This window comes from Triturus cristatus, chromosome 6 (assembly GCF_964204655.1).
Source record: "Triturus cristatus chromosome 6, aTriCri1.1, whole genome shotgun sequence".
NCBI lineage: Eukaryota > Metazoa > Chordata > Amphibia > Caudata > Salamandridae > Triturus > Triturus cristatus.
In genome coordinates, this window is record NC_140589.1 from 1,837,710,507 (window position 1) to 1,837,724,152 (window position 13,646).

Below are 13,646 nucleotides of genomic sequence, written 5' to 3' on the forward strand. Positions count from 1 at the left end.
ACCTTTGCTGGGAGATGGGCGACCTATCAGCTTTTCTCCTCCTACTCGTCCTATGCTAGGGGGGTTGCCATTCTAGTTAAACGTAACACGCCCTTTACGCCGAAGGGGGAGCTTACGGACCCACAGGGCAGGTATGCGATAGTATGGGGGCGGCCGGGGCAGGATACATTTACGTTTGAGTTGCTACGGCCCGAATACAGACACACCAGATTTCTTTACTGTCCTTTGGGGCAAGATAGCAGCCTTGGGCACCACACATATTATTTGGGGAGGGGACTTTAATGTGGCCTTTGTCCCCGCCGTGGATAGATCGACACCGTTGCCACACCACTACAATCGCACACAGGCCACGATGAGAGAGATCATGGAGGAGGGTAGACTGCTGGACACCTGGCGTCACATGCACCCGCAGTCCATGGAGGGCACACATTTTGTATCGAGTGTGGCGTCTTGGGCTAGGATAGATTACTGTCTGACGTCTAGAGGGCTGAGACCCTGTATCCGCAGAGTTAGGCACTTGCCGCGCACCTATTCGGATCATTCGCCGGTGCACCTTGAACTTGATTTGATGGGAGGGGGCGGACAGCAGAGGTCGTGGAGACTGCAGCCCGCGGCACTGCTGGACGCGGTGTTCCATGCCGAATTGGAGGAAGAGATTGTACTTTTCTTTCAGAGGAATAGGGGCACCGTAGACTCGGTGGGGACTTTGTGGGAGGCATTCAAAGCTACCATTCGTGGTGTGTGCATGTCAAAAAGCTTCGGAGATATGCGCAGACGACTCCGGCGCCTGGAAATGGAGTTGCGGGCGCTAGAGTTGCGAATGGCTCGTGAGGCCGAGGGAGCAGCACATGCGGAGTTCCGGGACAAACTATCGGAATATGTAGATGCGGCTGATCGGGAGGCCAAGTTCCTGGGGAAATACTGGAGCGCGCGGCGATATGGGGAGGGGGAGCGTCCGGGTAAATCATTGGCTGACGCCATACGGGCGCCTAGATTTTCAAATTATATCTTAGAAATTGTAGATGCAGATGGGAGGATTTGTAGGGACTCAGGGGCAATGCGGGATAATTTCGTAGATCATTACGCCAAACTATATACGACACAGCGTGGAGACCCCCTTGAATTTAAGTCGTTCCTGGGAGATGTAGCGCTCGGATGATTGGAAGACCATCACAGAGAATTCCTTTGCGCCCCTTTTGAATTAGACGAGATTCGTGAGGCAATAATGCAGCAGAAATCCGGCAGAGCGCCGGGCCTCGATGGCATACCTGCCGAATTTTATAAAACGTATGTGGATACTATGGCCCCCATACTGAAAGAACTGTATGAGGTGGCCCTTGAGGGAGGTGTGCTTCCCCCCTCGATGCGGGAAGCCCTGATCACATCCATATTGAAACCTGGCAAGGACCCACAGATGTGTGCTTCCTATAGACCACTGTCCCTCCTTAATTGTGACACCAAGATATTGGCTAAGCTCATAGCGAATCGAGTCCTCCTTCTAATTGGCAAACTGGTCCTGCCGGACTAGGCGGGCTTCGTCCCTCGACGGGCAACCTCACATAATCTGCGAACACTCTGCTCGATTCTCCAAAATGTATCGCCGGACCTCCCGCTCGCTGCAATATTCCTGGACGCTACTAAAGCGTTCGACTCAGTCGAATGGGATTACTTATTCGGCATCCTGCTTCGCATGGGGTTTCCATTGGGGTTTGTGTCGTGGATCCAGCTGCTCTATAGACAACCCACCGCCAGGGTGCTCATGAATGGCTGCGTTTCGTCTATAGACAACCCATCGCCATTTCTGTTACAAGAGGGACTCGGCAGGGATGCCCGTTGTCTCCCCTTCTATTTGCTATTGCGATCGAACCCCTGGCGTGTCGACTGAGGTAGCATCATAACGATAGAGCGCTCCGGTGTCCCCTGCGCCAGATTTTGATATCAATGTATGCAGACGACTTGACTCTTTATGTTCGGGACCCCCAGAATAACCTCAACCCTCTGCTACGTGAGTTCATAGTCTTCGGGAAATTGTCCGGTGTTCATATTAACTGGGAAAAGTCGCATATCTTTCCCCTTACACCGGCGGCGATCCGGTTCCCATTGGACTACCCGCTGGAGTGGTGCGACGCGGACCTGAAATACCTAGGGATGCGGATCTCGGGGGACAGGGATGAGATGATCCGACTTAACTATGGTACTGCCATAAGCAGACTCGCTGACAATGTCACCCGCTGGATTGCGCTGCCCCTATCCATGGCGGGACGGGCCTCGCTGATTAAGATGGTGGTGCTGCCGCAATTTCTATATTTCTTCCTCAATATTCCCTATCACCCGGGGCGTTTTTTCTTTAAAACTCTGCGATCAGAGCTTATAAGACTGTTCTGGGGAGGCAGGAGACCGCGAGTCGGGTGGAGGGTACTGACCAGGCCTGCTCTGCTGGGAGGATTTGATGTGCCGGATTTCGAGCTCTACCACGCATGTGCCCAAGCCCACTATGCCTACTATTGGGTGCATCCGCCGGCATGCATGCCGCAGGTGGCGGCGGAGCCAATTCCCCTTGACGGAATGATACATGGATCTCCCCGCTGCCGTAGTGATGCACCGACCACAGTGACGGGTACAGTTGACGCGTGGCACTATATTATGCGGACTCTGGGGACTTCGACTCTCTATTCCCCTACCCTGCCTCTGACATACCATCCTCAGCTGACATTGCTGCGGGAGACAGGCTTTCAACAGCTCTGCAAGCGGGTGGGCAGGCGAACCTGGGGGGACATGTTTCACGGTGGGACGTTCTGTACGTCTGCTCAATTCTTTGGCGCCGTGCAGAATACTCCCTTGGAACTGTTTCTGTACGTGCGATTGCAGCAGGGCATGCGGGCCATACTCCCGAGCTTTCCGTGTGAACCGGAGACGCTGCGGCCTCTCCATCAGATGCTACAGAGTGACAGTCCCGGACACTTGGTGTCCAATATGTACCGCGCGATACGGGCAGATGACGAGGCCTCTGCCGACAAGGCGCGGATGCGCTGGGATTCGGATTTGGACCAGGACATTACAGATGACCAATGGCGTTACTGCTGCTTGCAGACAGCGGAGGTCTCGGCGAGCGCCAGGCTACGTATCATTCACTAAAAGTTCCTTCAGCGTATGTACTGTACACCGGCTGAGATGTGCCGCTTTGGGCTACAGGATACGGACGGCTGTGCTAGATGCGGCGGAATGGGTGCAGGGTTCATGTACCTTGCCTGGGAGTGTCCGCGAGTGCGAGAATATTGGGGACAGGTCTTTGTAGCGCTGGCTGAGATGACGGGTCTCCCGCTGGAGTGTGACCCTTTGATCGCGCTGCTGGGATATACCCAACAGATTACAAAGGTGCAGAGGCGCTATGTCTCCCTCTCGCTGCTGTTGGCGAAGCGTAGAGTCGCCTGCAGATGGGGTAGGGGACGTGCCCCCAAATTCAAGGAATGGTTAGCTGACCTGGTGTATTGTCAGGAATACCTTACCATATATGCGGAGACACTGCCTGCCCTCTCAAAACCTAGAGATATTTGGGCCCCCCTGACACAATACCTGCAGGCTCGAGCGGGTGCATCCCCCTCGGGACTGACCTGATAGCAACATTGGGGTGGCGGACCCGCTCCCCTAATGCCCAGTGTTGGGGTGGCATATGAGACTCTTGCTGGTATTCCCCTGAGGGACAATGGTGGGCGGGATGAGCTGTGGGTTACCCTGTCCCTGGGACTCAGGCAGGTACTGCATGCCTAGGAACACTGCTCCGCTACCTGGAGAAATACGGTCAACGGTGACTATGCAAGGATATGTACTGTGTATGCCTGAGAACTTAAGGTGCTGTAGAATGAATACTGTGGGAGGGCCCGCCCTTATAATTGAACTGCTTATAGACAACTCGTTATTGACTACGAACCTGCTGTGTCGACCTCCTGGCGATATGTCTATGCATCCATTGTGTGCATACCCTGTGTCTGAGGAACTGTCTTTGTACTGTGTGTAATCTTTTTGCAGTGCTTTTCAATAAAAAACTTAAATAAAAAAATAAAAACTTTTGCGTGCCCAGTGGCGGCGCGTGCGGCCGGTGCAGCCAGCTCCTGTCCCCTTCCGGGGCTCCTGTGGTGAAGAGGGAGCCCTGGCACCAGAGAGGAAGTGCGGGAGCTGAAGTCCCGGGTCCCAGGAGGGGGCCCGGGTGAAGAGCGGCAGATAGCAGTCCGGGCTCCCATGCCTAAGGAGAGAGCCCCGCGTCGTGCTGGCAGAAGTATAGAGGAGCTGGAGTGCTCCGGAAGCGTGCCGCAGCCAGCCGCTGTTCAGGAGGATTCCCCAGAATTCCTGGTGAATGGGGGATTCTCCATTTGTCCAGTGGTTGTGCCGATGAAGGCACAGTGTCAATGTTTATTTCCTGAGCGGACCCGCTGTTGTGGGCCGCTCCAACGATGGGGCGAGTTTAAAAAAAAAAAAAAAAAGAAAAAAGTGAAACTGCATGCTGGCTTGCGAGGACGGAAGGGGCACAGGAGATGTGCACATCTCACAAGCGCGTACACAGGCTCCAATCCGCCAAAAGCCTGCGCGTGCCCATCTCCTGTCCCACTTCGAGTCAGCAACAATAGATCTCCTGGCGACAGCGCTTCGCGCTTCGTTTGCCAGGCGAGACCTAAAAATAGGAGGACTACAATTTTACTTCCACACAGCGCACAGAATGACAGTGCTCCTTAGGAGAGAATTACAGAAGAGGAAGTAAGAACGTACTGTTAATTAAATTGACTTCTTATAACAGCAGCTAACTATCCCTGCTTTGCAAAACTTAAAAAAATACCTCCCAGCGTTTTCAGCTGACCCTCTCTAAAAACCGAGACATGAGCTTAATTTCTTGAAATTCACCAGTGCAGCTTGTGAAAAACCAGGACTGTCCATGCAAATCCGGGATGCCTGGTCACCCTACGCTGCAGTAAAGCACACCTCCAACATAAAGATTTCCGCTTATGGTCAAATCTGTAGTGATCCTCTTCATAATGAATCGTTCCATTGGAAAAGGTTAATTGGAGAAAAGTAAACACATTCGTACAGTAAGAGGCACAGGAGTAACACACACTTGGAATGCTCGCTATGACATCGCTGCATTCCATGATGCACCAACACTCCATCTACTACATAACCACACACTGGTCCTCCTGATCCCATCCCCCAAAGTTATTCCTCCCCTTGGCTTTCATTCTCCAGGACTCACTCCCATCCTCTCAACAGCATCACTTGGTCTCCGAGTTGCACCTGTCCATCCTCATCGCAGACCAAGGTATTCTGCCTTACCCCACTACTGCAACTCTTAGCAGCCTTAAACACCGGCCGTCCAGTCCTCCAACACATTGTGCAGCACCGTGCCTGCCTGTCCCTTGCAAGCACTTTGGAGGTAGATGTTTTCAGTGTCAAGGTTCTAGCCTTCATCGCCCTCCTCTGTTGTCCCAGATTTCAACAAGTTTTCATGACCTTCATAAAATGGCTAAAAACCTACCTGTTCCTGTGGTCACCTGGCCCCTTGTAAGTCCACAGCTTGCCTTTATTGTTGTCATCATCTGATGGGTGCTTTACCTGGAAGTCAGACATGTTCCCTAAGTACTCTATCCTGTTTAACTCTGTGAAACAACTTTAAGTAGTCTTAAGCACTACTCAAAAATACATGTAAACCGATGGATACATCCGAATCCCAACATCTATAGAACTCCGTCTTCTGCTCTTTGATCTTCACAGACATGAACTCTCCAGCCATTCCTTCAACCAGATTTTAACCAAGCACAATAACCATAGATGTTCACTTTTACCCGAAGGGTTTGGGTCTTAAACATTTCTTAGCAATAACAATGGGTCATTTGGTCAAATAAGCATGGCAGTGCAATGATACTCAGAGGGGAAAAGACCTGTAGTCAAATTGGCTTATTTGGTAATGGGTTAATGCTACAGAAACGACCAGTAAAAATGCATAATGGTTTTTCATATGCAAGGTAACCCCAGAGCAACTGCCCTTCCAAAGTATTGATCTATGAAGGTCCTTGCTTCCACTACAGGGTGATGAGCCTCCGATCATTAAACTTCTCCTCTGAAAAGGGCTTGAGCTAGGACCCAACTTTACTGTTGACCAAAAGATGTAAAAGAGGATCTTATACGCAGGTCTTAGAACTCAGCTTGCTAACCTTATGCTCTAGAGCTGGCGGGATGAGGAGGCTGAGGAGTCGCATCATTTGAACCTTGTACCTTCCTGCGTTGGTTTGGAGACCACGCCTTTCCTTCAATCCATAAAAGTTTCAGATCTTATTCTGTATATGAAAACTAGAGGAACTACTGTCTGCATTTGTCTTGAAATGTGTGGTTTCATGGCTGCTTCATGTCTACCTTTTTCCACAGCATTTTTGTGCCCAGAAAACTCCCTCTGCGCCCCTGATGGTCCCGGACTGTTCACTTGTCCCTGTGCTGAGGACTTCCATGGCTACAAGTGTCAACGAGTGGTGAGCATTGGGTGCAAGGTGGTCGGTGGGGCGGGCAAGATTTCCTGTCAGTTTCCTTTGAAACCTGGATGGCATCAGGGATTCGCGCTATATCACATATAAAGACAGACCACAGATAAAGAAAAGAGGTCATTTACAAAGCTACAATAAAAGTGTGGTCTAAAAGGGCAGCAATGTCAGCTCTGTAATGACCTACACTGAACCCATGGCCCAGCATCTAACAAAGAGACGAGATGATCATGAGGGCTACCAATTTGATTCCTCTTTGCTCCCTTTAATTCACTTGAAAACTGCATGGTGAAAGCATTTTAGGGGAGAGGATGTATCCTTCCGTTTAGAGCGGTCGACCTCGAAGCTGGGTTACCGGGTTCGACCCTCAGCAAGGACGCTCAACATCCTGTGATTCTTGGCATATCACTTAATCTCCCCGTGCCTACCAAAATTGAATGTGTCCTTGTGTAACGAAACTAGTGCTCATGTAAAGCGCCCTGATACCCGATGTCTCGGGTCTAGTTCGCGCTATATAAAACTCTAAAAGAAAAAAAAAAAAATACTGATTCATAGCACGGCGGGTACACCTGCCTGAGAAGCTTTTGGTGAACGGGCACAGTGATAGTCCACATAAGATGTAAAGTGTTGCAGTGTCCGATAACAATGTGAGAATGTGGCAGGAAGTAAATGAGGAAGGTACCCCTCCACCATGATCTCAACTCTGTCTCCTGTGCTCCACCGAGTCGCTGTGGCCTGTCCCCTGAACCCTGCTCTGACCCCAGCCCACCCCCCAGCTTCGAGTAATCCTGTTCCATCCCCTTGCACTATTGGTTTCTTCTTGTTTCACTGTTCTTTTAAGGCTGCACTGGTTTCATCTGCTCTCTATGAGGGGTGTTTCTTTTAATCCTCGTTGTCAGGGCCAGACTGGCCATAGTGGGCATCCGGTATTTCCCCAGGAGGCTGCAAAGGGGAGTCCGGTTTTGCAGTGGTGCTGCAATATCGGCCTCCAGCTACAAAAGCAGCAGTGCTTCACACACTTGATCCACCCCCCCCCACCCCTAACTCCCTCCCTCACAGAGGCTTGTATGACAATATTGCCAGGGCTGCTTTGGCTTCCCAGTCCAACCCTATTTGTAGTATGGTGATAATCTGTACAGTGCTCTTGTGCGTTGACGCATTGCCACTAGTACGGCAGGGAACGTAAGAGGAGTCTAGTTTCTTCCATTGATAGTGAGGTGTCATTTTGGGACCAGAACTTTACCCAAGATGTACTTAAAAAGGTCTCATCAATAACATCTGCATTGGTGTTCAGTGACCTCTCTTACACAGGTGAAAGTAGGGGTCATCAGTGAAAGGAATACCTACAGTAGATCTAAAAATCTTTAGTTTGTTGTCAAACAGCCAGTGCCAGGAAACCAGCTGGTCCTCCAGTAATGGGGCACCACTAGAATCTGCCTGGCATGTTGCGTGGCCAGAATACCTAGAATTGCAGCCAGACCTTGACCGCGTTCTGGTAGTGCTTGTTTTAAGAATTACGACTGCTGGTGGATGGCTTACAGATTGGTGGTTCACGTCCAAAAGTTGCAAAGTAGAGCTGCTGTGCAATCTCTCCTTGAGCTGCCAGGCATTCTCTCTCTTACTGTGTCAATTAAATGTAAAAGCGTTAAAGAAGTAAACACAGGCAGGTACTGTCGGATCGATTGTGTAAAAATCTGTTGTCCCCAGTTTGGCTCATCCCAATAATGTGAAGGGAGATATAGCTCTACTAAAGTTTGAATAACATCAATTTATATGGCACCAATATGAGCGACTCTTTTTGGAGAGTGAACGTGAAAACCTAAGACGCAGGGTCTGCTGGGCAGGACTTGTGCACGTTTTGAGATGAGGCGCAGCCAATCACGGACAGTTTACTCGGGTCTGTCTTCTTGAATAATCCCTAGAAGGCCCTTTGATTATTTCATCATTACTGGCCCCTTGAATTGTCACATTTCTATGGGGTCTTTTAATTTAATTGATGGAACGGTTGACATGTAGCTGTATGGATTTTGATTCCCCGCGCTCAACTTTATTAGTCCCCTGAGTTCTCACCAAGGGTTGACTCCGCCCTTGCGGAGTGAAGTTCTGCACCTGTTGTGCATTTCGTTCCTTATCACTTTATTGAGGACTCTTGATTAAGATGTTCTATTGAAAATTCCTTGGACGCTCCTATGTTTATTGCTTTGTCCTGATGATGACCTAAGTTCATTTTTGGTCGAAACGCCGTCGATGCCTAAATGTGGCCCTAAATGAAGAGTATGCATTTTTTGCTGTGTGTTGTTTCTGTTTCTTCTGAACCCCGCCTTGGTATATTGTTCTTCGCCACTTTGTCTGTGTGACTACACATTGTATCATTTGTATTTTCTGTATTGTGTGTACGATCCCACGAGCTCCATCATTGTCTCATGATTGTTTTTGGCTATCTAATTTGGGTAATACATTTTCTATTTAAATGTAATAGTCAGTACATTGATATCCTGTGCCCAAATAGCATTGGGCTTTTTTCTTTTCTTCTCCCTTTTTTTATTTTATATAATTTTCCTTAGTGTTTGGTCACTTTGGGAATTTTTATTATTGTAAGTGCTATACTTGAACCCTTGTTTGGATTCCAGCTTTAAGATATGGCTGTGAAGTATATCTAGCATCACTGATTAGGCTTCTAGAAACAGCGCTTTGCAACCTGTTCAGGTGACTTTTAATGCTCCTCCGTTTGAAATTCAACCTGAAGTATCAGATTGCATACCAGGCGGCAACATTGTAAAATTTGACCAGCAGAACTCACTGAGGTCCACATAATGTGCTGAAGTTGGTCCAGCAAACAAATGAAACAAACCCATATTAATGCCATACCCAAATTATTGGATCTCCTTAAGCTGCATGATCTTTGGGACCTCACAATATCTAGGTGTCAGTTTAAGACCATACTGTGAAAACAGCGTCTATGCTCCTTTACCTTAGATAATTCCTCATGTTCCTTATCAAAGCACATAGTCACTTTACTGAACCCTTATCGTCAAATTGAAATACCTTACCTGTTGGCGGCACTATCAGTCAGATCAAATCTTAGTCTTGTGAGGTCGTTTTATTCTGATTTGACCTGTTTCATGTGGGCGAGATTAGGCACCAATGGAAATAATCTCGACACTCTGAGCAGTCGTATGTATCCTTACTGGAAGGAACCCCTGCTTGCATGACTTTTTAAAAGAATGGTCCAAATTGTTACCTCCATCTTTCAGATCCCTACACATCAGATCCTGCTCACCAGCACTTGGAATGTTTTAACCCAACAGATATGCAATCGTCAGTAGTTTTATCAAACTTGTAATGAGTCTTGGCTGAGCTATCAAACAAAGGTAGGTCGCAGACATGGTTATGCAATCACCCAGGCACGAACCAGCTGCTTTCCACCTGCCTTTCTGACATAATTGCACATTTCTAGAAGTCCCCATAACGTTGTTCAGAACTAACCTCTCATTTAAAATGCATCATCGCTTTTTATAGTTTCGAACGTTCATATATTTATCTTGAGTAGCGGGTTTATTAACCAAACAATATATTTATTTTCTAAAATAAACAACTAGTAAGATGCACTCTCTGTGACCACACTGAAATATTACTCCACTCAAAAATGAACTGGTATGCTAAACAAACATGGGTAATCATGTATATGATGGAAAATCACGGATATACCTTAAAGAAGTAGCTGTGGAGCTTCCAACGCATCAGGCCTTCCACATAGTACTGAGCAGAAAGTAAAAGTGAAAGTCCTTGGCTTCAGTAGAGCCCGACTCAAAGATGCATTTTAAGCAACATTTGTTCTTTTACAGTACATTACTTGTCGGCACAGGCCTGGGACAAGGAAAATGTAAACTTTTTTTACCCTTCTGAATCTGGAACTTAATTGTAGAGATGAAGGCATTCAAGGATCTCTCAGCCATGCCCTAAAAACACTTTGCCTTCAGAAGCCCTGTCAACTCTCAAATACCCCTGGCCCACCCTAAGATTTTTTGAGCCAGCTCTTACACATCTTCAGTATGCCCTGTGCCCTTTCATCAAACACCTCATCCAGCCCTCACCTCGCACACAAAAAACCCCAGCTGGTCATTAGGCCACAGGTCCCTCAAACGTTCAGCATGCCTTCAGACGCTACCTACAGACCCTCCGATCTTCAGTCATCCTTGCGACATCTCGGTTTTGTCAATGTGTAGTCTAATCAGGCCTCCACCAGACAATTTTCAATCCCCATTCAAACACTCACAATTTGTTATTCTTTAAACACTAGATGTCCCTCGGGCTCTCAGCTTGTCTTCAGACATTCTAAGCAGGCCCTCGGCCAGCCACAAGACGACACCTCTCTCCTGGAAGACTCCTAACCTAAGCGTGGTCTGGCGATTACCCCAGCCTGAGAGACCCCCAGAGGCTGCCGGCCTCCCCTTAGATACTTAAATGTGGTTTTAGACATATACACTGTCCATAAGACTGCCTTCAGGCTCTACAACCTGGTTTTTAGACAAACCAGCTGTGCTCTGAGACCCTTGATCTGCCCCCAAACATCTTATGCATGCTTAGAGGTCCTCAGCCTGCCCCTTCCGTCAGCTAGTCCTTATAAATATTCCCAATTTGCCCTAGGGAACTGTTGGTGTGTCCTTCAATACCTCTGCCATGTGCTCAAATGACCCTGAGACTATCTTCAATCACCCCAGATAGTCCCAACACACTCCAGTCAACCCTTAGAAGGCCCTCTGTGCCCTCAGATACTTCTATCAGCCCCTAAAAAGAACCCCGTTTCACCTGCAGATCCGCAACCCAACCTCGGGGCTGGTGACCTTGGACATCAGATCAGCTCTTCCTCATTCAAACTCAAATATTTGGTCCGCAACTGGGCAAAACTTTTCTGATCTTCAGTGACTGGGTGGGTAAAGGAGGGTTCAGGTTTCCCACTGTGCCCCCTCCCCACCACACCAACTGATCGCATGCCATGCCCATCACACAAGCTGTCAGTCTAATCCAGCACAGCATCATTTAAATCACACGGATTCTTTCCATTTCTGATGAGTAAGCGCCTGGCATTGCATCATACACATGCACTGCCTTTGGATTGGGTTTCCATGGTTTGACAAAAGTCTAGGGCATAAATGGAGTTCAGGCTTTGCCAGAGGAAGGTTCATTGACATCCCATTTTGAGACTTTGATGTCCACCTAGGGTTCTTCCTTGTGATGTATGCTATGGCCTCTCAACAGAACTTTGATTTTCCACTTGATGTTCCTGGTGTTGTATTGCTTGCTGTCATTTGTTCCATTTAACTGACCTCATTTTCTTATTTTATAGGGCACATTCCCTATGTTCATGTTCTATGGGATTTTGGGGGCTGTGACTCTCTGCTGCTCCTTGCTGCTCTGGTGTAGCCAGCGTCGGAAAGTCAAGAGCTCCTGATGGATGGAGTCCAGACGGCCGGCTCCAAAGGAAGGCTCCCCCAAGACCAGGAGAGCTGCCAGCCGCCTGGGCGCCGCCAGCAGTCTTGGATATGAACTCATCTCGCGACTTGGAGAACACTCTTCCCGAAGATCTGTCAATGGGCTATCATAGCAACTGACAATAAGGCCTCTTAAAGCGTGAACCTTTTATAGTGTTGGGCAGACAATAAGTTATTGTTGGGGAGGTTGGATAAAAACCTTCACTTCATTATTAAGCAGGAATTGACAGTATGGACAAGAATTGTGCAGCAAGGTATGGAATTTAACTGCCACCCATGGAAACACTTTCACTGTAACTGACAGAATGTGTGTGTGCGTGTGTATGTGTGTGTGTGTGTGTGTGTGTGTGTGTGTGTGTGAGAGATGGAAAATTGGGAACAAACTGACACGTGTGTGTGTGTGTGTGTGTGTGTGTGTGCGCGTGTGATGGAAAATTGGGAACAAACTGACGTGTGTGTGTGATGGAAAATTGGGAACAAACTGACACGCTTGTATATGTATATATGTATATATATATATATATATATATACACACACACATACAGCTGTTTTTCAAACAAAAATCACTTAAACCTGTCTTGAACAATAGGTGTAATGTTAAAGACGTAAATTTTAAGGTAAATAAGCTGTAATATTCTATACATATTTTTTTACTCCACCAATCTCATTAAAATTGATTTGCCAATGTTAGTCTGTCGTCTTGTCTGAATTGCCTGCACGGAGTATGATAAAGAGGTAAGCGGAGTGGGCACATTGAATACCAAGCTGCACTAACTAGGAGATTACATGGATTTGGTTTTCTTAAGAGATTGAGGCCCACAGTCTACCGCTATCACTGGTTGGGGTGGATGATCACGTGAACTGCGGATCCACGAGAAAGCGATGACTTTTTACCTGTTTAGTTGGGGTGGGAGAAGAATTCAATTTTTATGGATTTAGCGTAAAAAAGAAAAACTTTTGTTGCAGACTTGAAGTGGATAGCAAAAAATGCTGATTTGAGTCATATTTAAAATGATGTAAGATTTGAGTTCTCATCAGAGCCAAGTAGAAATTAAAAGGTGTAGGAGCCAAATGGCGCCATGGGATGCTTTGCATTTGGCATGTACTAAGCAGGCACCCTTTATCTGCAGCTGATCATCATTGTATTTTCAATGCTGCAGCCTAGAATGATCAAAAACACAATAGACTTCGACTGGAACTAGGGTGATGAAGGCCATATGTATAATAATGTTCCAAAGGAAATCACTCAAACATTAAATACATATGCAGGGATTATCCCATTCAAAGACCCTATTATCTCATTTAAGGATTGTAAGGATTCATAAGTTTAATCTTCCGTACACTGCATGATTAAAGTGGCAATTACAATACGCGGAAAGGTGCTACAGGTGACGGATCACATAGAGTGAAAATAAGTGAACAGTGTGCAAAGAAAAATACAGTGCACTTAACCAAAAAATGTCTTAACTACCAGGACATTAATTTCATGATAGAACTCCTTGGAAAAATAAACTGGATAGGTGTTTTTTAAAGCCTGGCAAACGATGCAAATATGGTTAAGGCGGAACAGTAGATGTTTCGACCCCTTAACATCATTTGACTGGGTCTACCTCAGGATAGAATTGTAGCGACCTA

At 47.4% G+C, this 13,646-nt stretch overlaps 1 protein-coding gene across 1 annotated transcript in view; it reads left to right on the forward strand.

The window, feature by feature from the left end:
• The window catches only part of ATRAID (all-trans retinoic acid induced differentiation factor), a 91,459-nt gene extending 78,757 nt beyond the window's left edge, over positions 1–12,702 (forward strand). Inside the window, exons 6-7 of the mRNA XM_085613269.1 lie at positions 6,409–6,509; positions 11,866–12,702. Coding sequence (XP_085469395.1) covers positions 6,409–6,509; positions 11,866–11,970 — 206 coding nt within the window. The 3' untranslated portion in view covers positions 11,971–12,702. The remainder of the gene's footprint in view (positions 1–6,408; positions 6,510–11,865) is intronic.
• Positions 12,703–13,646: the final 944 nt, after the last annotated feature.